General features: G+C 34.5%; 1 protein-coding gene across 2 annotated transcripts in view; it reads left to right on the forward strand.

The window, feature by feature from the left end:
• epb41l4a (erythrocyte membrane protein band 4.1 like 4A) overlaps positions 1 to 24,500 on the forward strand; it is a 56,606-nt gene that overhangs the window by 22,180 nt on the left and 9,926 nt on the right. Inside the window, exons 2-13 of one of the 2 annotated variants that reach the window (XM_051686389.1) lie at positions 973 to 1,077; positions 8,418 to 8,469; positions 9,556 to 9,634; positions 9,748 to 9,845; positions 10,393 to 10,513; positions 16,285 to 16,372; positions 16,518 to 16,606; positions 16,832 to 16,895; positions 17,569 to 17,660; positions 20,532 to 20,597; positions 22,218 to 22,336; positions 22,977 to 23,064. In XM_051686389.1, the coding sequence (XP_051542349.1) occupies positions 973 to 1,077; positions 8,418 to 8,469; positions 9,556 to 9,634; positions 9,748 to 9,845; positions 10,393 to 10,513; positions 16,285 to 16,372; positions 16,518 to 16,606; positions 16,832 to 16,895; positions 17,569 to 17,660; positions 20,532 to 20,597; positions 22,218 to 22,336; positions 22,977 to 23,064 (1,061 nt within the window). Of the gene's footprint in view, positions 1 to 972; positions 1,078 to 8,417; positions 8,470 to 9,555; positions 9,635 to 9,747; positions 9,846 to 10,392; positions 10,518 to 16,284; positions 16,373 to 16,517; positions 16,607 to 16,831; positions 16,896 to 17,568; positions 17,661 to 20,531; positions 20,598 to 22,217; positions 22,337 to 22,976; positions 23,065 to 24,500 lie in introns of those variants that run through there. The other variant, XM_051686390.1, reaches the window with a different exon arrangement.

Genomic DNA, 24,500 nt, shown 5'->3' on the forward strand with positions numbered 1-24,500 from the left:
ATATTGAAATAGTAATGAGACAACTTTTGTATATTTATTTTGGGTTAATTAATTGTTATATTAATCAAGTAATAATTATAAAAAAATCTTTAGAATAATCGACAAATTAGTCGTTAGATTAATCGACTAATCGAAAAAATAATCGTTAGATTAATCGATAAAAAAATAATCGTTAGATTAATCGATAAAAAAATAATCGTTAGGTGCAGCCCTAATTAAAATAAGCTGACATTTATCCCAACATAAGAGTCACTTTTCACGCAAGTCTGCCGGCATTTTAAATAGATCAATATAAACATTGAAACCACTTTTTTCACAAATAACCACTAGATGGTGCCATAAACATGTGAAACTTACAAACCATAGATTGTTTGGCTCGTCAGCATGAACAGAGAGTGAAACAGGAGCCGTCAAACATTGTTTCATATTTGATACACACGACGTTATAGGGTTAAATAAATGAGGGACGAGTCGAAATAGTTTTTGGAAAACAACATTATGCCACAAATGCTGTTAACTGAGGTTAACTGTTTTAGGCTCCTCCCATTTCCAAACAATATACAGACAGTGTGTCATTAAAAAGAGTCATTATGTTGTTTTTATATGAACTTTATTTTATTTACATTAGTCATGCTGGGCTGTACTGGTATTAGCTGTGTGTTTTCATGCTGTAACAGGCATATGTTCGGTTCATTCATCGTATGTGTGGTTTGTGGTTATGAGAAACCTGTCAAGCCTCATATTAAATCATAAAACAAAGCCATAAAACCTCCTCTCAGCAAATACACAAGAGATAAACAGAGTCTGTGATTGATGTAAAATAATACAAACCCTGTTGTGTTCTTTACCATCTCCTCTGAGATGAAACCAATCACATCTTAGAAACTGAAGAGATCTGATATTAAGTTCCTGTTGTTATATTAAAACTTTAAAGGTGAAATGTGTAATTGTGTATGTTCACTTTCTCCACAGAAATCAACCAGAGGTTCTGTAGTTCTGGACTGTGTGTTCAGTCACGTGAATCTCGCTGAAACTGAATATTTCGGACTTCGCTATTGTGACCGCAGTCATCAAACGGTGAGTTTCAGACATTGCACAGGTTTTAAAGGGATAGTTCACATAAAAATGAAAACACCCTCATGTTGTTCCAATCCTGTATGATTATATATTCAGTGGAGCCCAAAAGTAGATATTTTGCAGAATATTCATGCTGCTCTTTCCTGTACAACAACAGTTGATAATGACCATAAAGCCACTCAAGAGTTTTTCATGAGGAACAGACCAAAATTTAAAACGTTGAAATCTCATTGAAATATCTCTCAGATCTCATGTGTTCTTGCATAAATGTAAATATGTTGTATCAAATCTGGCACAGTGTGTGAGATTTGAATATATATGCAAACACTCCTCACACAAAGCTATCGTATGGCTTCAGAAGACTTGGAATACAGTTGAATAGTTTCACTTTTATGATATTTTTATGGTGCTTTTTCAGCTTGATACCCTCTGGTCCGGTGTTAATCTCGTCAACGAAATGACTGACAAAAGTGTTTTTTGATTAAGAGTTTTTTGATTTTGCCAAAGATAACAAAGACGAGACGAAAAAGACGCATCATGACGATAATCAAGCGGTTTAATTAAAAACAGTTCTCAAAAATGCGCTACACTTAACGCAGTATCCTAAACTGTCTAAATGTGAGGAATTCACAACAGAGTAACTTCTAAAAATAGCTTATAATTATTTATATTTATTATATGCAATTATTTCAGGACCTCAGGTTTTCTCTTGTTTTATCTTAGATATTAGAAATATTCATCTTTAATATGTTTAATACATGTTTAAATAATTGTAAGTAATTTATAAATTTGGAATATTTGAATCTTTGGTAAAGTTTGATCTGCAATTATTTATATTTGCATTTTATTGTTTTTCAACACATTTTATTAACAATAACTGAAACAAACTCATAACACAATCATCCCCCCAAAAATTTAAAATAATGAAAAGTAAATAAATAATTAATTGTAATGTTTGTCTGTTGCATTTTATTAAAGTACATGTTTTTGTCATTTTGCACATTATCATCAACTAAACATTTTTTTGCCATGTTGTTTAATTTTACATATTAAAAATATAAATTTTTAAATAATTGTAAGCAATTAAAAAAAAATCTTTGGTAAAGTTTGGTCTGCAGTAATAAAAAAAATTCTTTTTTTAATATTTGTATTTTATTGTTTTTCAACACATTTTATTAACAATAACTGAAACAAACTCATAACACAATCATCCCCAAAAAATTAAAAAGAAAGTATATAAAGTCCGTAAGTAAATAAATAGTGAATAGTAACTTTTGTCTGTTACAGTTTGTTACAATACATGTTTTTGTCATTTTGCACTTTATCATCAAATAAAAAAGGTTTTCTCATGTTGTTTAATTTTACATACAGTATTACAAATATTAATTTTTAATATGTCTGATGCATTTTTAATAATTGTAAATAATTTAAACAATTTTTTAAATATTTGAATCTTTGGTAAAGTTTGGTCTGCAGTTATAATTATTATTATTATTTATTTATTTGTATGATTGTTTTTAAATCAATTTTATTAACAATAACTGAAATAAACTCATAACACAATCATTCCAAAATAAAGGAAAAAATGAAAAGTTAAGTAAATAAAGTCATAAGTAATAAATAACTAAATAAAAAATAATAATTTTTGGTCTGTTACAATTTGATACATGTTTTTTGCAACAATAAATAAATAATTTTTTTTTTTTTTTTTTTTGTCTACTGAAAAAATATTTACTATAATTAACGAATATGACATCATGAAATATTAAATACATTTAAAGGACGTTTTCGTCAAAAGACAAAAATTATGACCAAAATAAAAAACTGTGAAAATTACAATTTCCCTGGTCACTGTATGCATTCATTGAACGGAAAAGAGTAGCATGAACATTCTGCCTTTGTGCTCCACAGAAGAAAGAAAGGCATGCAGGTTTGGAACGACATGAGGGTGAACTACACTTTTCAGAAAGTTTATTAAACAGTAAAGGTTTGTCCCGCCTTTATGTGGTCAAAACGAGGTCCACAAAAAGCAGATAGGTGACTTTTGAGGTAAAGAGTGATCAGGTTCACCTTGGGGCCAGATTTGGGGTTAGTCAAAGTAGACTCTAATAACACAATAGTAAATACCTCATAAGATCAGCGGAGATCAGCGAGGAAAAAAGGTGTTTCCCACAATGCCCTCTGGGCCTGTCCGATGAGTCTAGATTTATTACGGAACGCCGTGAATTACATTTACACAAATCTCTCAACTGTAAACACTGATTACGATAAAAAGAGACATGAGCTGAAAAATAAATCCCCTTAAATTTTTTTACAATTTATACAATAGTGTCATGGTTTCTGTTTTGTGGGTGTGGTTTACATGCATTCTTGACTCATAGCTGTTTCATATAATTATAAGGAACAAAGACAGACAAGAATTCCTGCCTAACACCTGTTTGATTTTTGGGTGCATTTTTCAACGTGCGGTTAGACAGGTATAATAAAACATCTGTCAACATCTGTGGGTCGAAAAACAGTGACCTACTCTAATTTTTATTGTTATGTTCCCTTTTCATCTGCTATAAATATTGGAACATAATCCTTCCCTTGTTGGTTCTCACCTCCTCATTTCCATAACATTGAGTTGAGAGAAAGACACCAGCTGCTGTAATGTGATTATTAGTTGAGTCTTAGCGATTCAATTAACGTATTCTAATTCAATCACAGCACTAATCCTCTTCCAGTCTGCACACACACCTTCACTCATTTCCATTTTTACACACATGTAGGTCTGCATGAATGAATAGAATTTACATTGAAATACTTATTTTGTGTATGCCATATGCGTGCTATATTCTTTATGAAGCCTACACATTCAAAACAAGAACTGTTTCATAATTAATATATTGCTGTTTTATACACCAGTACATCCAGACGGTTATTCAAATGTTGAATAAATTATACAAAACATGAGCAAAAGACATATCTGTGATTGGCTACAATGGTCAACCACTGCAATAAACATTGTAAATATAACATTTTGACGCAACTGAAATAGACCTCGATTTTTGTGCTGATTTTAAGTATTTATGAGTGTTCATTTGAACAGTCTTTAAATAAGTATTATATAACAACAGATACTTTTCTGTCTTAACTCCTGAAATCCTCCCAAGAACATATTAAAACTATCTGCAGGCGCTTTTAATGCACGAAACACCCTGAAATGCATTAGTTATAAAACCAATGAGATGTTAATTAGCTGTACTGCATCACTGATTGATCAAATCACATTTTATGCCCTCAAATTAGATATTTATTAGCTTTAAAGTTGGGCTGTAATAATAAAAGGCCTCAAAGACAAAAGTTTTTCAGGTTATTCTGCAAGAGAGTGTCTCTCTGGAGATAAAAATTAAATTCTGTCATCATTTACTCACCTACATGTCATTCCAAACTTGAGGTCAACCGATAGTGGATTTTGCCGATACAATAACTAAGATGGTGAAAAATGCCCATATCCCGATGCCCAATTAATCAGTGCCGATAGTTTTTAAAATCTATTTATAGCAGTCTTTAATTACTATGACGGGCACAGACATAGAGGCTACAAGATTACAGATAGTTCCAAAAAACAACTATCGGCACCAATTAATCTGTAAAACCGATTAATCAGTAAAACCGATATATCTCAGTCCTTAATTACTATGACGGGTACAGACATAAAGACTACAAGATTACAGATAGTTCCAAAAAACAACTATCGGCACTGAATAATCGATAAAACCGATTAATCAGTAAAACCAATATATCTCAGTCTTTAATTAATATGACGGGCATAGACATAGAGGCTACAAGATTACAGATAGTTCCAAAAAACAACTATCGGCACCAATTAATCTGTAAAACCGATTAATCAGTAAAACTGATATATCTCAGTCTTTAATTACTATGACGGGTACAGACATAAAGGCTACAAGATTACAGATAGTTCCAAAAAACAACTATTGGCACTGAATAATCAATAAAACCGATTAATCAGTAAAACCAATATATCGCAGTCTTTAATTACTATGACGGGCATAGACATAGAGGCTACAAGATTTCAGATAGTTCCAAAAAACAACTATCGACACCGATTAATCGGTAAAACCGATATATCTCAGTCTTTAATTACTATGACGGGCACAGACATGAAGGCTACAAGATTACAGATAGTTCCAAAAAACAACTATCGGCACTGAATAATCGGTAAAACCGATTAATCAGTAAAACCGATATATCTCAGTCTTTAATTACTATGACGGGCACAGACATAGAGGCTACAAGATTAAAGATAGTTCCAAAAAAACGACTATCGGCACCGATTAATCGGTAAAACCGATTAATCAGTAAAACAGATATATCGGTTTACCTCTATTCCAAACCTGTATGAATGTTAGGGACTGACAGCAATTTCAATGAAAGGGAATTGTGACTGAGACTAGGGCTGGGTGATATGACAAAATTAAACCTCTATATTTTTCAACCTATTGACGATATTCAATATATATCTCGATAATTGTGTATTTGCTCATAAATAATTAAAAGTGATTTTAAATCAGAGGAACTATAATTTAATCCACACAGCAGTTGTAGCCAAGTAGATCCAAAATGTTAACTGAAATAAAAATCTAGTCAAATGTACAATACAACAAAACTGTATTAAAAAGCAATATTTACTTGCATTTTTAGTAAAAAAAAAAAAATTCAGTCACATATTTTGGAATCCAATTGATTGTTATTTATTATTCTCCAGTCAAGCTTATTTTTATAATATGATACTGAATTATTATTATTATTTTGAGGACTTGTTTTATACCAGTAATATATATTTCTGTTGTATTTACTTCGCATTCAACCGGAGCTATTATTTTGGCGGAAAACTGAAAGTACACTGCAGTGTCATTTGACAGTTTACAATGTTCCTCATTACAAACTCTGGTGAAACGCTTTTATCTACTCCATTTCTTAGAAACTGTGTCGTGTTTTTAGATTTCTATAATAACTTTTAACATTTATAAAAAATTTTGAATAGTGCAAATGTATGAACCTGCATCATTTTGCTTTCACAATGCGTGTGAACTGCTTTGAAAGCGCTGAAAACACTCACGAGCCCCGCACGTGCATACAGAACAGGGTGTCACCCGTTCACTCTGAAGCACACATAGACCTTAGCTGTGTCCCAAATGACGCACTATACACTGTGCACTTATAATATACACTATGCACCAAATGTAACACTTAACTTTTTTTATATATATACACAGAAGCTTTCAGCATTAAACAACTGATGAAAGTGATGTTTCAAACACATGCGATGTGTTGCCGTTAGCTTTAGCGAGTTAGCCAACCTCAGTTCAACACTTGTATCTCAAACAACATACATATTCACACAGCGTGGGGTGATGGTAAAGCATTCAACTCACATTTGAAAGGTGTTGTCACAAAAATGTCCCTAGTTGCTACATTCTCCATTTTTACAATTGCTTTGTCAGACCAGCAACACAGCAATGTAACTGCGCCTCTTCTTACGGCAAGCCAAGAACAATAAGTGCATGAAGTGTCCAACATTTTGACGACTGAAGAAGTGCATCATCCAGTGTACTTATAGTACACCTTACAAAAAAAAAAAAAAAAAAAAATGGCAGCTTTGGTTTCCACGCATCTTATCACGTGGCTTGTTGAGCACGTTACCACGGAGACATAGTGCGTGTGGAGGCTTCACGCTATTCTCCGCGGCATCCACGCACAACTCACCACCCGCCCCACCAAGAGCGAGAACCACATTATAGCGACCACGAGGAGGTTACACCATGTGACTCTACCCTCCCTAGCAACTGGGTCAATTTGGTTGCTTAGGAGACCTGGCTGGAGTCACTCAGCACGCCCTGGATTTGAACTCGCGACTCCAGGTGTGGTAGTCAGCGGCAATACTCGCTGAGCTACCCAGGCCCCCAATCTGCTTCTCCCTTTATAATGTATTGTTAATCACCGTAAGAATTACAGAAGCACACACGATGACATGAAGTTCACCAATAGAGGCTCTTCCCGGAGCAATGACTAATAAATATGTAGAGACAGTGCTCAGTGTCACTCACACAAACACTAAACACCATTAGGGTAACACATGTGAAATTTAAATAATGCAGTAAACATTAACTAAATTACATCAAATATAAAACAGAACATGGCAATGTACGTAACTGATATTAAAAATAAGAAACACAACTATTCCCATAAAATATAATGAAATGCAGGGAATTGTGGAAATGCCCGATTATTGTTTTTTACTGTAAAAAGTGCATGTACTCTCTTGTTAAACATCATGTAAATTTTTACCATTAATTATACAGGAAAATCATACTTTTTACATCAAAACATTTTTATTGTAAAAATATTTTATTGTAAAAACTACTGTTTTGTCCTTTAAAATATATTACAATATTTTACTGTATATTTGACAGTTATTACTCGTTGTTCAATTAAAAAGAATCTCTGTTAAAATACTACATGCACCACCTATACTACAAAATTACACAGAATAGTGCAGAAGTGTGTGGTTTGGGATGCACGACATTAATTTGTTTAATGAAATCACAGCCTTTTGTGGTTTAATAATCAAATATGACCATATCGCGATTTTGGTGTTATTTTGTTTTAATTGTGCAGTCCTTAAGGATCGTGAAATTAGTCTTATCTTTTGATGGCTGGGTCAGATGAACACTACATGCTTCAACTTCATGTTTTATTGATGGAGGCCAAAACGACTCTGACACAGTTTTTAACAGCCTGTTTCAGAGAGCAGTTTAATAGGCCTCATTTCTATTCTGTGTTTGCATGACTGAACATCTCATGAGCTTTAAAGCTTTTGCTCCACTCGCTCAAGTCAGGAAATAAAGTTCAGTCTCATTACTAGTAAGAAAATATACAAATCAAAGACAAATGAGGTTGGTACACTCTGTAAAAAAATCCTTTATTTTACAGTATCTTTGTCTAAACATCCTTAAAACAAAACAAACAAAAAAAAACGCCAAAATTGACCTGAGAAGAAAAATAACATTCTGCAAGATATTCCGACTTGTTTGTAGAGAATATATCTTATAATTAAGTTTATTTTTCTTACCACGTTGGAACATATATACTTTTTTATTTTGTTAGATTTATTCTTAAAACAAGAAAAAAACTCTGTTCTTTGAAAAAACCCTAATCTTACATACAGTAATTTTGTTTTATGGATTTTTAGATATGGTGTCATAGAATGAAATCTGTGATATAGGCTATAACTGATCAAATCCTCTGTTTTTTATGCTTGATATTTACAGTATTGGCTAGACCCCTCAAAAACGCTTGCAGAACATAAAGATTTGATAACAAGTAAGTACTGAATGATCTGTTTTTCTATTAAAAAGTGGTGTGGAGGGCTGGGTATCTCAGCAAGTATTGACGCTGACTATCACCCCTGGAGTCGCGAGTTCGAATCCAGGGTGTGCTGAGTGACTCCAGCCAGGTCTCCTAAGCAACCAAATTGGCCCGGTTGCTAGGGAGGGTAGAGTCACATGAGGTAACCTCCTCATGGTCACTATAATGTGGTTCGCTCTCAGTGGGGCGTGTGGTGAGTTGTGCGTGGATGCCGTGAAGAATAGCGTGAAGCCTCCACACGCGCTATGTCTCCACGGTAATGCACTCAACAAGCCACGTGATAAGATGCACGGATTGACGGTCTCAGACGCGGAGGCAACTGAGATTCGTCCTCCGACACCCGGATGTCGAGTGACTACGCCACCACGAGGAATTGGGCATTCCAAATTTGCTTTGAGATCAAACATATTGACCTAATGATTACCCATCAATTATCTGTGCTGATTAAAAATGGATTAGATCAGCATGAGACTGTAGAGTAATTATTCTTTAAAGGCCTCCTGCTAAAGTTGATATTGCTTTTCAAATGATCATTTGAACGTAATTATGCGGTTAAACCAAGTTAAATAAGTATGAATGAATACAGTTGTGTTTGTGTGTGTTTAGACTCCAAGTAAAGTTAATTATTTGCATACTGATTTGCTCTGAACGCATGTCAAAATGTACAGCAGGTTTGTTAAATTCAGTAATTCAAACCTTTGAGAAATGAATATAACAAAGCTTAGAATTTAACTTCACCCTTAAAACAGCTGTCTAGAATGCATGATTCTGATTGGTCTATTCTACGGGCAGATTGGGCATTCTGTGATTGTATAATTAGTGCTCAATCGTATAATTGACTGAGTGATCTCCTACATCGCTGTGCTAGTTTCATGCCTCTTCTTTCATATAATAATTGAAAAGCAAATCAATATTTCATGTCCATTTATTTATTTATTTGCTAAGTAGCCATGTAATAATCAGGATAATGTCCTGACCACTTCTGATCACCCTATAATGTATAGCCTATTGTATATGAGTTTAATGGTTTTTGTTTCACAGCTGGACCTCCGTATACACTCTATTTTGGGGTGAAATTTTACGCTGAAGATCCTTGTAAACTGAAAGAGGAAATTACAAGGTGTGTATTATGTTTTAAAATATAGATGACAACATATAAAGGAACAATCTTTCAATTATTTTAATCATTTCAATATCATGTGATTTGTATCTTTAATAATATTTGTCTGTCAGGTATCAGTTCTTTCTGCAGGTGAAGCAGGATGTTCTTCAGGGTCGACTTCCATGTCCATTTAATATCAGTGCACAGCTGGCAGCTCTTGCCATTCAGTGTGCGTACAAGTATTTATTTTTCTTACTTAAGTGGTTACAGTGTTTTCTAGGCAGACTTGTATTGAAATCCCTCATACTTCTTTATATTAAATGGCTTGTGTTCTTCACAATTTTCTGCAATTATTTCAGCCTAAAACCATTTAACATACTTAATTTCATTTCTTGGTCTGCTATGTATTTTTTTATAAGCAAAGAAATGTAAGAAATGTAACATTAAATTTTAAAATGTCCCGTTGAATCACTCTGACAATGTAAAATGTTCCGCATTTAAAATCTTACCAACAGTGATGATGTCATTGTAATGTTTGCATACTTGATAGTGGCTTTTTTTTTTTTAATTAATCAATACATTTTGCATATTACTATCAATATCTCTCTCTATATAAATATATTTGGGTTTACAATGTTTCTAATCACCACCTCAAACTTAACACTATTTTTATGCTACCTTGCAAGCACTGTTGTTTCCTTCAGAAAATGCAAATTTGACTAATTGGAAATTGAATGTGAATGGTATTAATTCTTTCTTCTGTGTGCTTTCCACAGCTGAGCTCGGAGATTATGACCCGTACAAACATACGCCAGGTTACGTGTCAGAATACCGCTTTGTACCCGATCAGAAAGAAGAACTAGAGGATGCCATCGAACAGATTCATAAAACTCTCATGTAAGGCAATATATGAGTCCATGCACACACCATAATCTCTCCAATTAGTATGCATTGCATTCTCACCGTTGCCACACAGGGCACTCTAGTTGGCATACCGTAATTTTGGGCATTTACTATGGCCATACCATGTTTTTTTTTGGACATGTACCAGGATTATACCATAATTTTGGGCATTTACTATGGTAATACCTTGTTTTTTGATCATGTATTATGGCAATACCATGTTTTTTGGACATGTACCCGGTTAATACCATAATTTTGGACATTTATTATGGCAATACCAAGTTTTTTTTGGACATGTACCATGGTAATACCATACTTTTGGACATTTACTATGGCAATACCATGTTTGTTTGGGCATGTACCATGGTAATACCAAACTTTTGGACATGTACCAGGTTAATACCATAATTGTGGGCATTTATTATGGTAATACCTTGTTTTTTGGTCATGTACTATGGCAGTACCATGTTTTTTGGATGTGTACCAGGTTAATACCATAATTTTGGGCATTTGCTATGGTAATACCTTGTTTTTTGGTCATGAACTATGGCAATACCATGTTTTTTTGGATGTGTATCAGGTTAATACCATAATTGTGGGCATTTACTATGGTAATACCTTGTTTTTTGGTCATGAACTATGGCAATACCACGTTTTTTGGATGTGTATCAGGTTAATACCATAATTTTGGGCATTTACTATGGCAATACCTTGTATTTTGGCCATGTACTATGACAATACCACGTTTTTTGGATGTGTACCAGGTTAATACCATAATTGTGGGCATTTACTATGGTAATACCTTGTTTTTTGGTCATGAACTATGGCAATACCACGTTTTTTGGATGTGTACCTGGTTAATACCATAATTGTGGGCATTTACTATGGTAATACCTTGTTTTTTTGGTGATGAACTATGGCAATACCACGTTTTTTGGATGTGTATCAGGTTAATACCATAATTGTGGGCATTTACTATGGCAATACCTTGTTTTTTGGCCATGTACTATGACAATACCACGTTTTTTGGATGTGTACCAGGTTAATACCATAATTGTTGGCATTTACTATGGTAATATCTTGTTTTTTGGTCACGTACTATGACAATACCATGTTTTTTGGATGTGTACCAGGTTAATACCATAATTGTGGGCATTTACTATGGTAATACCTTGTTTTTTGGCCACGTACTATGGCAATACCACGTTTTTTGGATGTGTACCAGGTTAATACCATAATTGTGGGCATTTACTATGGTAATACCTTGTTTTTTGGTCACGAACTATGGCAATACCACGTTTTTTGGATGTGTACCAGGTTAATACCATAATTGTGGGCATTTACTATGGTAATACCTTGTTTTTTGGTCACGAACTATGGCAATACCACGTTTTTTGGATGTGTACCAGGTTAATACCATAATTGTGGGCATTTGCTATGGTAATACCTTGTTTTTTGGTCATGTACTATGACAATACCACGTTTTTTGGATGTGTACCAGGTTAATACCATAATTTTGGACATTTACTATGGCAATACCATGTATTTTGGCCATGTACTAGGATTAAACCATAATTTTGGGCATTTAGTATGGTAATACCATGTATTTTGGCCATGTACCAGGATTATACTATAATTTTGAACATTTACTATTGTAGTACCATGTTTGTTTTTTTTGGACATGTACCATGGTAATACCATACTTTGGGATATTTATTGTGGTAATACCATAATTTTGGACACTTACTATGGTAATAACATGTTTTTTGGACATGTTCATGGGTAATACCATGATTTTGAAAATGCATTATGGTAATACCATTTTTGTATATGGGAATACAGATGGATCCGTCTATGTTGTATATTCATCACTTTAAACACAAAAGCAATAACAAGAGCGGGCTTAGATTTCATCACACGTTCAAATGATTTTATGAGTAATCAGAAAGCAGAAGGTGTGTGTTGTCATCGCTTGTTTCTCCTAAAGACATGTGGTGTGATGTCCCAGACACAGATTAATCATAGCTCTAGATTAAACTGCACTTTCATAGTGATTCGCCATTGAAACAAGACTGTCTGCATGTGTGTTATTAAATGAAACTCCGTCTATTCCAAGTACAGGATTGTTGATGTACAGTAATCTATTGTCAACACATTTAAGATTTAGATGGTTGAGTAAAACCACACATACACATCAACTCCACAAGTTATTAACATTGGCATTACATTAAAGGAGTGGTTAACTCAAACTTTTAAATTCTGTATTATTTGCTCACCCTGTCTGATTTCCTTTCGTGGAAACCCAAAAGGAATTTTCTGGCTGGTCTTTTCCATATAATGGGAAGTGAATGTGAATATGAAGTGAATGAGGACTGGGGCTGTCAGGCAAAATTAAAGTCTTAACCCTTTAAGCTTGATGTGTTTGCATGTGTAATTAGTTCTTATGTACAATTATTATGTTTTATTTGTTTGGAGAGGCTTTTGGACACTATGACTTGGACACTGCGCTAGTATTCTAACCCAAATATATCCGTATAAGAGAAACACAGTGCAAAGATATTGGCGACACTCTTAGTGACAGAACAAAGGATCATGGGTGATTTGACCTTGTGTCTGTGATGTTTCTCACATAAGCTGTGCTGCATGAGTCTTTCTATGCACAATAAAAGCTGCGACGAATAGGAGGCAATATGCAGCCACACGCACGCACATGAAAGGGCTGAATGTGGTGAAGTCCCTGGGGTGGCTGCAAATGAAGGGCTCAACTCTTTATAGAGCATCTACAATCACATGGGCCCCACCCTGCCTGCTCACCCGCCCTGCGCCAGTCTGCTCTGTGAGGGGAATCCTTAATGCATTCACACATATATGATCCTCCCTACTATGCGTGATGGGGCGACCGGTGACCACATGAGCAAGAGACGAGCGGCGAATGGGGGGTGATCACATATCAGCATGTGTTTTAGCATTGCCAAGTGCTATTTTGAAAAACAACATGCATTCATTGTTAGGGATGTAAAATATATGTCCCCCCCCCCCACCCCAAATATAATGCAGAAATTATATTTGCATTAATAAAAATGAAGCCTAGAGAAAATGGGTGAAAATGTGTTTAACTGTCATGAAAAAAAATCTCAATGGAAAAGATCTTAAAGGTCCTAAACAATGCTTCATTTTCTTTATGCAAAATATAAGTTGTTTTAGTTTTTTCTAGATTTTTGAAAATCGTTAAGAATCATGCCAAAAATAAATTCTGTCTAATCAAATAATGTCCAAATTTTAAATTTCATGATCATAATCAAATTGGTGTCTGAGCCAATATTTTCATCCTTATGAACATACTGTATATGCATGCATGTTGCTTTTGGTTGTCCTTTAATTTCCCCTGTGGGATCAAAAGACGTTCATCTAATCTGCATTGTAGTGTTAAGAGTGTGTGCCTGTCTCGATGTTTTTGCATTCGCTCGCATTAGGTTAAAAGAGCTGGTTTTCGTTTGACCTCACTGGAATGTCTGTTACTCAATCTGTGAAAAACACACATTTACAAATCACTGATTTCCTTAATGAGTTTGAAAAAATTCTGCAAATGACATCCAGATCTTTCTGTGTAAATAAGTGATTTAATGATTAATATTTGAAGGATTGGTCCTGAAAGAGCTATTTTGTATAGATTTTACTCTTAACACTATAAAAATGTTTTGTCAGGTAGCCTAACCAAAAAATTTGCCAGTTTTACCAATTGAAAATAATATTTAATATGAGTGAATCTGCCTGACTACGTTAAATTATAGGAACGAAAGTCATTTTTAAGGGTTAGATCAAGTAAAAATATTTCCTTCAGGTAACAGCTGCACATTTTCACAGTTTACAGTGTACTTTGATTATTTTTCTGGTGTATATTTTTGTCTTGCTTTACTTTGGTATTCCTAATGTTTGTTCAAAGCAAATCCTTGTTTGTTAGAAGCTCGAGCTGCATTTTAACAGACTTCAGACACGACTCCAGACTCAACCTAAAATGACTTCAGACTTGACTCAGTTCGACACAAAGGACTCGTGAATGTTTCAGAAATGACTCGAGTCTTTTAACCTTAACTATTAATATCTTAAAGGAAGAATTTGTGTTTTATTTGTATGGTTATATTACATCTGCTTCAGTTCACATTTCCCCTTGTGTCATGATCGATCATAGAATTCTTATCATAGAATTCAATTATGTATTTCCACGTAAACCCCGAAATGTCCCATGAAACTTGATGGCATCTGCCGTGCCATTTGTGCTCACACTCACATTTGGTTGTGCCCTAAGAAGCAGAAACTTCAAAAAGAACACATTCTCAAAGGTTAGTCACATTAATTAACACACAAAGCTAGCTAATATTGTACTGTCGTAAACATTGGGTATGTAGCTACATGGCTTATTGTGATCGGCAATATGAGGTTGCGTCAATTTAAATCTAGCGCTTCATTTTATCAATGTTTTCGTAGTATATATGCCACCTCTCTCTCTCTCTCTCTCTCTCTCTCTCAATTAAATTCAATTCAATTCAAGTTGCCTTATTGGCATGACAAAAGTTCATTTTGTATTGCCAAAGCATTAAAACAACATAGAAAATAGTTTAGAGCTGTTGAACAATTGAATTCTCTCTCTTTCTGTGTGTGTGTGTGAGAGAGAGAGAGAGAGAGAGAGAGAGAGAGAGAGAGAGAGAGAGAGAGAGAGATTTGTCCTGTATATTGCATCTTGCAATCAGAACGTGTACAGTTTTTGTAGACAGCTGGCAATTTTCTGTCAAAATTATACCTAATGATATCGTATTACATTGCATTACATGTCATATTGCATTGCTTGTGTGCGTGTTCTGAGCCTTGTTGAACTAATCGTGTGGAAAAACTGTGGTACCTTTATTACAAAAAACAGTATAAGATAAGTTAATTAAGTCTGTGAAATAAAATAAAATGAAATAAAATATTTTTTTACAAGTTCAGGTAGAATCCTATTAGTATCCTAGATTTTTCCAGTGTTAAAGACTCTGGACTTGACTCAAACTCCAGTGTTAAAGACTCCAGACTTGACTCGGACTCCAGTGTTAAAGACTCCAGACTTGACTCGGACTCCAGAGTTAAAGACTCCAGACTTGACTCGGACTCCAGTGTTAAAGACTCCGGACTTGACTCAAACTCCAGTGTTAAAGACTCCAGACTTGCCTCGGACTCCAGTGTTAAAGACTCCAGACTTGACTCGGACTCCAGTGTTAAAGACTCCAGACTTGACTCGGATCCAGTGTTAAAGACTCCAGACTTGACTCGGACTCCAGTGTTAAAGACTCCAGACTTGACTCGGACTCCAGTGTTAAAGACTCCAGACTTGACTCGGACTCCAGTGTTAAAGACTCCAGACTTGACTCGGACTTCAGTGTTAAAGACTCCAGACTTGACTCGGACTCCAGTGTTAAAGACTCCAGACTTGACTCGGACTCCAGTGTTAAAGACTCCAGACTTGACTCGGACTCCAGTGTTAAAGACTCCAGACTTGACTCGGACTCCAGTGTTAAAGACTCCAGACTTGACTCGGACTCCAGTGTTAAAGACTCAAGACTTGACTCGGACTCCAGTGTTAAAGACTCAAGACTTGACTCGGACTCCAGTGTTAAAGACGCACAGCTTTACGTTTCTTCATCAGATAATCCATTTTGGACCTTGTATGAATGCATTTTGATTGTTCTTCTTCTCAGTTTTGCATTCAGTATCATGTTGACCTCTGTGTGCAGGGGTCAGGTGCCTGTTGAAGCTGAAAATAATTACTTGGGAATCGCCAAAACACTGGAAATGTACGGAGTCGACCTTCACCCTGTGTTTGTAAGTAGAGCCACGACTTCTTCAGTTCACTTCAATCACTGTTGTTATATTAGAAATGTTTATTTTCCTCTGTTATTATACTCCTTAGCAATATTTATCTTTTTTTAATTAATGATTTAAAAAATTAAAATTAATATGCTTTTAGGGTGAAAAGCAATCTGAATACTTCCTGGGACTGACGCCTGTTGGAGTTGTTGTTTATAAAAATAAAACGCAAGTCGGGAAATATTTCTGGTAGGTTTATGTAAACAACATTTTTGACCTGCTTAATTTTATTTTATTTTATTTCATTATTACATTTCATTTTATTGAATTGAATTTCATATTATTTAATTTAATTTAATGTCATTATTTAATTGTGTTTTATTTTATTGAATTTCATATTATTTTATTTTATTTTATTTTATTTTATTTTATAACCTGATTTTAAAATTGTCTTTTTAATGTGTGACGTTTCAGGCCAAGAATTTCTAAAGTATATTTCAAGGAAACACAATTTGAGCTGCGGGTTATGGGCAGAGATGTAAGTAAAACATTTTATAATGACATAAAACATTCCGAATTTTACAAATATTGAAGCACAGAACAGACTCAAGACTGTGTGTGTTTCAGATATCATAAAACCTTTTCTTATTCAGAACATTGCAGTATATGTTACACATTCCAAATTCAACACCCAATGAGTCAAATAGGATTTTACTTTGTATAAATGCATTCAGAAATGTATGTCCTGATACCTATATTCCCTTTTAAAGCATACAGGAAAATTAGATTTTAAAACGTACATGTATTTGCAAAACATGTCATTGTAGCTGCTTTCAATACATCCATTTCCACCAGTCGTGACCTCTGTGTGGAAAATTCCATGCGAGAACCGTTTGGCACACAGAGGAAAATCCTTTATGTGGAGTCAATGAAAATCCCATTATTGATTGAGTATTATGACGGCCCTTAAGCCTCTCGTGAGATTCCCTTGAAAGTGTGTATAAAGCCTTTCCTCCAGGGGCCAATTAATCGTGTGAGTGCAGGGGTCTCGTTTGAGCACTCGGCCTTTAATGATTTAGTTAATTTAATCTAGTGAGAACAGACTAATTACAACACATCAGGGTTATGGGGTTCAACATTTAACACAAAGCAGAATATTATGTACAGACATCTATGAAATGTTTTTTTTTCTTTGATTTTCTTTTTCACAGTGTAATGAAACTTCATACTTTTTTGATGCTCCCAGTAAGATTGCGTGCAAGAATCTCTGGAAATGTTGTGTGGAGCACCATACCTTCTTCAGGTAGAAGACAACTTACACTTTCTGGGATTGTTATTACATTGTATTACCATGGTTTCTTTGTCATGTACTATGGGAATGGCATGTTTTTTGGACATATATCAGTGTAATACCATAATTTTAGATATTTACTGTGGTAATACCAGATTTGTTTAGACGTGTAAAGAAACTTTACCATGTTTTTTGGACATGCTCTATGGTAATACCATGTTGTTTTTTCATGAAATGGACCAGTTTAATACTCTACTTTCAAAAATGTACTATTGTAATGGCATGTTTTTTGGACATGCACTATGGTAATACCCTTTATTAATGCATGTGCCATGGTAAAACTATCATTTTGATCATGTACTATGGTAATACCATGTTTTCTTTTTTTTTTTTGGTCATGTACTATGGTAATTTTGGACATATGCCATGGTAATGCCATAGTTTTTGAAATGCACAATGGTAACACCAAGTTTCTTGGACATGTGCCAATGTAAAACTATCAATTTGGTAATGTACTATGGTAATACAATGTTTTTGGACATGTACTATGGTAATACCATGTTTTTTTGGTCATGTACTATGGTAATTTTGGACATATGCCATGGTAATGCCATAGTTTTTGAAATGCACTATGGTAACACCAAGTTTCTTGGACATGTGCCAATGTAAAACTATCATTTTGGTCATGTACTATGGTAATACAATGTTTTTGGACATGTACTATGGTAATACCATTTTTTTTGGTCATGTACTATGGTAATTTTGGACATATGCCATGGTAATGCCATAGTTTTTGAAATGCACTATGGTAACACCAAGTTTCTTGGACATGTACCAATGTAAAACTATCATTTTGGTCATGTACTATGGTAATACAATGTTTTTGGACATGTACTATGGTAATACCATGTTTTTTTGGTCATGTACTATGGTAATTTTGGACATATGCCATGGTAATGCCATAGTTTTTGAAATGCACTATGGTAACACCAAGTTTCTTGGACATGTACCAATGTAAAACTATCATTTTGGTCATGTACTATGGTAATACCCTTTGTTTTTGGACATGTGCCATGGTAAAACTATAATTTTGGACTTAATATGGTAATACCATATTTTTGGTCATGTACTATGGTAATTTTAGACATATGACATGGTAATGCTGTAGTTTTTGAAATGCACAATGGTAACACCAAGTTTCTTGGACATGTGCCATGGTAAAACTATCATTTTGGACTGGACTATGTTAATACCACCTTTTTGGACATGCACTATGGTAATACCCTTTGTTTTTGGCATGTGCCGTGGTAATACTTTAATTTTGGACTTAATATGGTAATACCATGTTTTTGGTCATGTACTATGGTCATTTTGGGCACATGCCAAGGTAATGCTATAGTTTTTGAAATGCACTATGGTAATATCTTGCTTCTTTGACATGTACCAGGGTAATACTATATTTCTAGAGATATAAACTGTTAACACCATATTAATTATTGAAATAATTTGTAAATTCCATGGTATATAAATATGGTAATCTTTTAGTACCATAGTATATATTAAAGTACCCTGTTAGGTATTGTCAGGTAACTGACAAATGTGCTTCATGTGGCAACATCTAAAATAACCAATCTTATTCAAGTCAAATATATGATATAATGATAGAATTAATCTGATTACAGTGTGAGTTCAGGTTATTATCAGGTACAAAAATACCTTCTTAGTGTAAAGTTCGAACAACCTCGTGCACTTTAAAAACATCTTAATCCTCAGTAACCTTTTTTAAGTGCAGAAAGACCAAACCTGATGCATTATACCCTCCATTCTACTTGTTCTCACAGACAAACACTGTGAAATAAAGGGCCATTCACATTCATCAAGCTTTACTGAGACTCTTATTTTCAAGGAAAGCTTTTGGGGAATACTGCGCAATCCTTTCCTTGTCCCTGGTGTTTATTTAATCAGAACAGTGTTACTTCACTCCACAAAGAGCTTTACCGCGCTCACAACGTAGGAGGATTTCTGCTTGTAATCCGCGTGTGAAACTCGAGTAACTTCAGGAAACACAAAGAGCAACAGGAGACAGATTGGCACACGTTACACCTCCAAACTCAGGAGACAGTGTGGAAAAAATTACTAAAGCAAGTACCAAAGAGGCAAATGAGAACAGAGAGTTGCTGATAATTAGTAATCACTGTTACTATTGCTCAAAGTGATTTGATCAATCCTCTAATACAAAGTATTAAACGTTCAGCGTGAAAGACGTCTTGCAGCGTTTGTGCTCCAAACATGAATGATAAGGAGAGATGTGCTGCTACTTTACTAAAAGATCACACTTACCATTTTCACCTGATAAAACCCCATAGACTTACATTGAAAGAGGGACTCCAGTCAGATCTAGAAAGCAGGATATCACAGACTTGAGGACGCAGGACATGCCAAATCATGTTTTATCATCATAGCAGTCATATTCACAGCGATCTTTGAACGTTATATCCAGCAATAACAGCCATGTAAGCGTGGAAAACATCTGTGCTGTAGAATTATACAGAATAAAACATGCCTGCATTTTATTCAAATCTGCCATTATGTTCTGGCTTTTAATTTGTCTGCCGGCTGCTAAAACAAACTCTGTGTGTTCTCAGCGCTACACTTTTAAAGCTTTTGCATTTTAATGAGAGATAAGCACTATAATTAACCTCATTAAAATATACGGCTTATTAATAGAGTTTTGGAAAAAGACTTGATTTTTGTCAGGAGTGAAAATGTAAAGAAGAATCGTAAGAAATACATGTAACAAGATGTCATTATGTGAAGTCTTCATTCTTAAGTTTTCTGGTTTTATATAAATCTTATATTAAAACGGTTTTTTATCGTTTACAGAATGCCGGAAAATGAGTGTAATTCATTGACGAGGAAGCTCTCTAAATGCTCGAAACATCGCTACAGGTTCGTAAACAATTGTGTGTGTTTAGATATGTGTGTGTGTGTGTGTGTGTGTGTGTGTATGTGTATATATATATATATATATATATATATATATATATATATATATATATATATATATATATATATACAATGGCAAGAAAAAGTATGTGAACCCTTTGGAATTACCTGCAGTTATGTATAAATTTGTCTTAAATCTGGTTTGATCTTCATCTAAGTTACAATAATGAATTAATAACACACAAATTATCACATTGTTCTTGTACATATAGAATATATCGTTCAAACATTCACAGTGTAGTTTGGAAAAAGTATGTGAACCCCTAGGCTAATGACATCAACAAAAGATAATTAGTGTCAGGACTTGGCAAACCTGGCATCCAGTTAATGAAATGAGATTGGAGGTGTGGGTTAGAGCTATTTTGACTTATAAAAAGCACTCAAACATTTTGAGTTTGCTCATTCACAAGTAGCGTCTGCTGACGTGGACCATGCCTCACTAAAAAGAGACCTCAAAGACCTACGATCAAGAATTGTTGCTTTGCATAAAGCTGGAAAGGGTTACAAAGTTATCTTAAAAAGCTTAGATATTCAACTGTCCACAGTTAGACAAATTGTCCGTAAATGGAGAAGATTTAGTACTATAGGTACTCTCACTAGAAGTGGCCGTCCAGCCGAGATGACTCAAAGGGCACACTGCAGAATGCTCAATGAGGTAAAAAAAGAACCCTAGAGTGACCGATAAAGACTTGAAGGAATCATTGGAACTGGTTAACATCTCTGTTCATGAGCCTACTATACGGAAAACATTAAACAAGCATGGTGTCCAGCAGTGGAAAAAACAATTATAGTGATATTGAAACTAGTGAATTCATAAAAACATTAATTTGCCTTTGTAGGCGTTCAGTGGGTAAGGTCACCACCAGCTTCCTTTAAAAATAGTACAGCAATGTATAAATTAAATTTAAAATGTAAAGACAGAAATATTACTCATAGCCAAATGACTGTCATACAGCAGTGACTCGTGTCATTGTGATTAGTCGTCCCGTATTCTGTTAGTCATTAATTAAACACATTAATTAACTTATGAGACCTATTAAAAAATAAATAAAGCAATATTCCACAGTCTATGCATTACGGTGGCGTTCTTAGGGAAAGTGCGAAGCGGAGTATAATTTTATCCCTTACCCATGGTAAAATCACTGTAATGCACAGACGTGAGTGGCTTATTATTTGTATAAAACAGCAGCAACGGTAAAATAATGAAGACAACAATTTTTAATAAGCAGTTTAATTTATTATTAATAATAATCTGAATAAACAATTTGTCCGCCAAGTAATATAGTTCATTTTCTGGGCAACATATGAACTTAAAATGAATGTGCAATGCCAGCTGTGCATTTATAGTTTTTTTTAAAGAACGGCTTCAAATGTGACTTCAAATGTCCTTTTGCCAATTAATAGCATCTGAGCAACATTTGTAACCTCTAAACAGCTATTACTGTATTTAAATTTGTTGATTTGGTTAAAACTGTTAAACTCATGGTTATAGTAATACAGAAGCATTTATTATTTACTAACGTATTGTTCATTAATTATTTAGTTGTCTGTTTCTGTCCCCAGTGGAAAGACTGTGATGCAGATTGGACGAGAGTCTGTAACTGTACCTCGAGCAGACCTGCAGGTGATCAGAGCCCGCAGTAAGACCTACCCGAAGAGAAGCACACAGAACATCACTGCGGGTGGGCAGGACTATGAACGTAAACATGTTACAATGCCATGCACACACAGCACAGGATATTCATACAGTATTTGTACATGCTGACTTCACAACATTAGGCAGACACACTTATTTATGTCTGAAAGTTATTGCTTTAATATTTTGTCATCTAATGCATTAAGTGTGACTCAAGTGTCCAACGTTTGTGGGGCCGCACTGTAAATTCACACAGCCGTATCATGTGATGTTTGGCTCAGATGTTCTGATCGCTCTGTTCCGTTCCACCTGAGTTGCTCCGTTCTTTGTGAAAGCGTGTTCACTTCGCTGCTTCACAGGCATGTGACTGTGATAAACAGCGTGGCAATCTGGCATGCCAACAAACAGCCAGTGTCGCTCAGCTAAGTCAGGAATGTGTTTGTGAAAAGACACAGTTCGTAACACAGTCATGCCTGACCCGACACTTGTGCTGCACTTTTATTGTCCTGTCTAATGGTAATCACTTGAAACAATAAAGGAAAGACAAGCATCTGTTTGAGTGGAGGATACAAATGGACAGAATTAATGTGATAAGAAATTGTTCTGAGGAGCTAAATGCAGACAGTAACATTAGATTGATGTCTTTGGCCACAATAGCACTTATGTTTCAGATCTTTGTGCTTTAGGACGGAATAATGGAGGCCAGACGGTCACAAAGACGGAGACAAAGAGTGAAAGCCAGACCAAGACGACAGAACTGTCACCAGTGAAGAGGTATTGCACTCATGTTTGCAACTGCTCAAAAGTTGGTCTTTCAGAACTCACGAGACTAAATGGAGTTCTCAGTTACAGGAAGTCTTACTGAAGTTTAATTTTTGTCTCAGATGTTTCCCCTGAAATTCCTCAGAAGGCATAAAAATAGATGCAAATGAGTCATACAGTAAGAGTGTGGAGTTATTAAATGAATGAAAATGAATTTGATGAGAAATGTTTGAGTTCATATTAAGATTTCTGACGTTTAGTGCAGACTATGGGTTCTTGACAAATCTTGACATATTCTCAGGAGAAACATCTGATAAGAAGTCTCCATGTGCTCTCCATTTAATCTCTTTACCATGTAGGAAAAACAACTTTGACTCATTTAAAATGTTTCTTTCTTATGGGTTTGTGTGACTGAAAGTGTAATACCTATTTATACCTACTTTAATTAAAATGTTATATATACATTATAATATAATATTAATATATAAGATATTATGCATTCAATATATCAGCTATTATACAGTGTAATACCTATTTATACCTACTTTTATTAAAATGTTATATATACATTATATGTAATATAATATTAATATATAAGATATTATATATAAATTACATATAAATAATAAATGCATGTAATACAGATATATTTTTAGAGAGATATACATTTTCTGATGGGTTATGGGTGTCTAGGTTATATATACTGTATATATAAGTGTAATTAAAAGTGTCATATCTAGTTATAGATACTTTAATTAAAATGTTATATATACATTATAATATATTATTACTATATAAGATATTATGCATACAATATGTAAGATATTATACAGTGTAATACCTAGTTATACCTACTTTTATTAAAATCAGACAGACAGACAGACAGACAGATATAGATAGACAGATATACAGACAGATAGATAGATAGATAGATAGATAGATAGATAGATATAGACAGACAGACGGACAGATAGATAGATTGATAGATAGATAGACAGACAGATAGACAGACAGACAGATAGACAGATATAGACAGACAGACAGATAGATAGATAGACAGACAGACAGACAGACAGACAGATATAGACAGACAGACAGATAGATAGATAGATAGATAGACAGACAGACAGACAGATATAGACAGACAGACAGATATAGACAGACAGACAGATATAGACAGACATACAGACAGACAGATAGATAGATAGACAGACAGACAGACAGACAGATAGATAGATAGATAGATAGACAGACAGACAGACAGATAGATAGATAGATAGACAGATATAGACAGACAGACAGATATAGACAGACAGACAGACAGACAGATATAGACAGACAGACAGATATAGACAGACATACAGACAGACAGATAGATAGATAGACAGACAGACAGACAGATAGATAGATAGATAGATAGATAGACAGACAGACAGACAGACAGATAT

This window comes from Myxocyprinus asiaticus, chromosome 43 (genome assembly GCF_019703515.2).
Source record: "Myxocyprinus asiaticus isolate MX2 ecotype Aquarium Trade chromosome 43, UBuf_Myxa_2, whole genome shotgun sequence".
NCBI lineage: Eukaryota > Metazoa > Chordata > Actinopteri > Cypriniformes > Catostomidae > Myxocyprinus > Myxocyprinus asiaticus.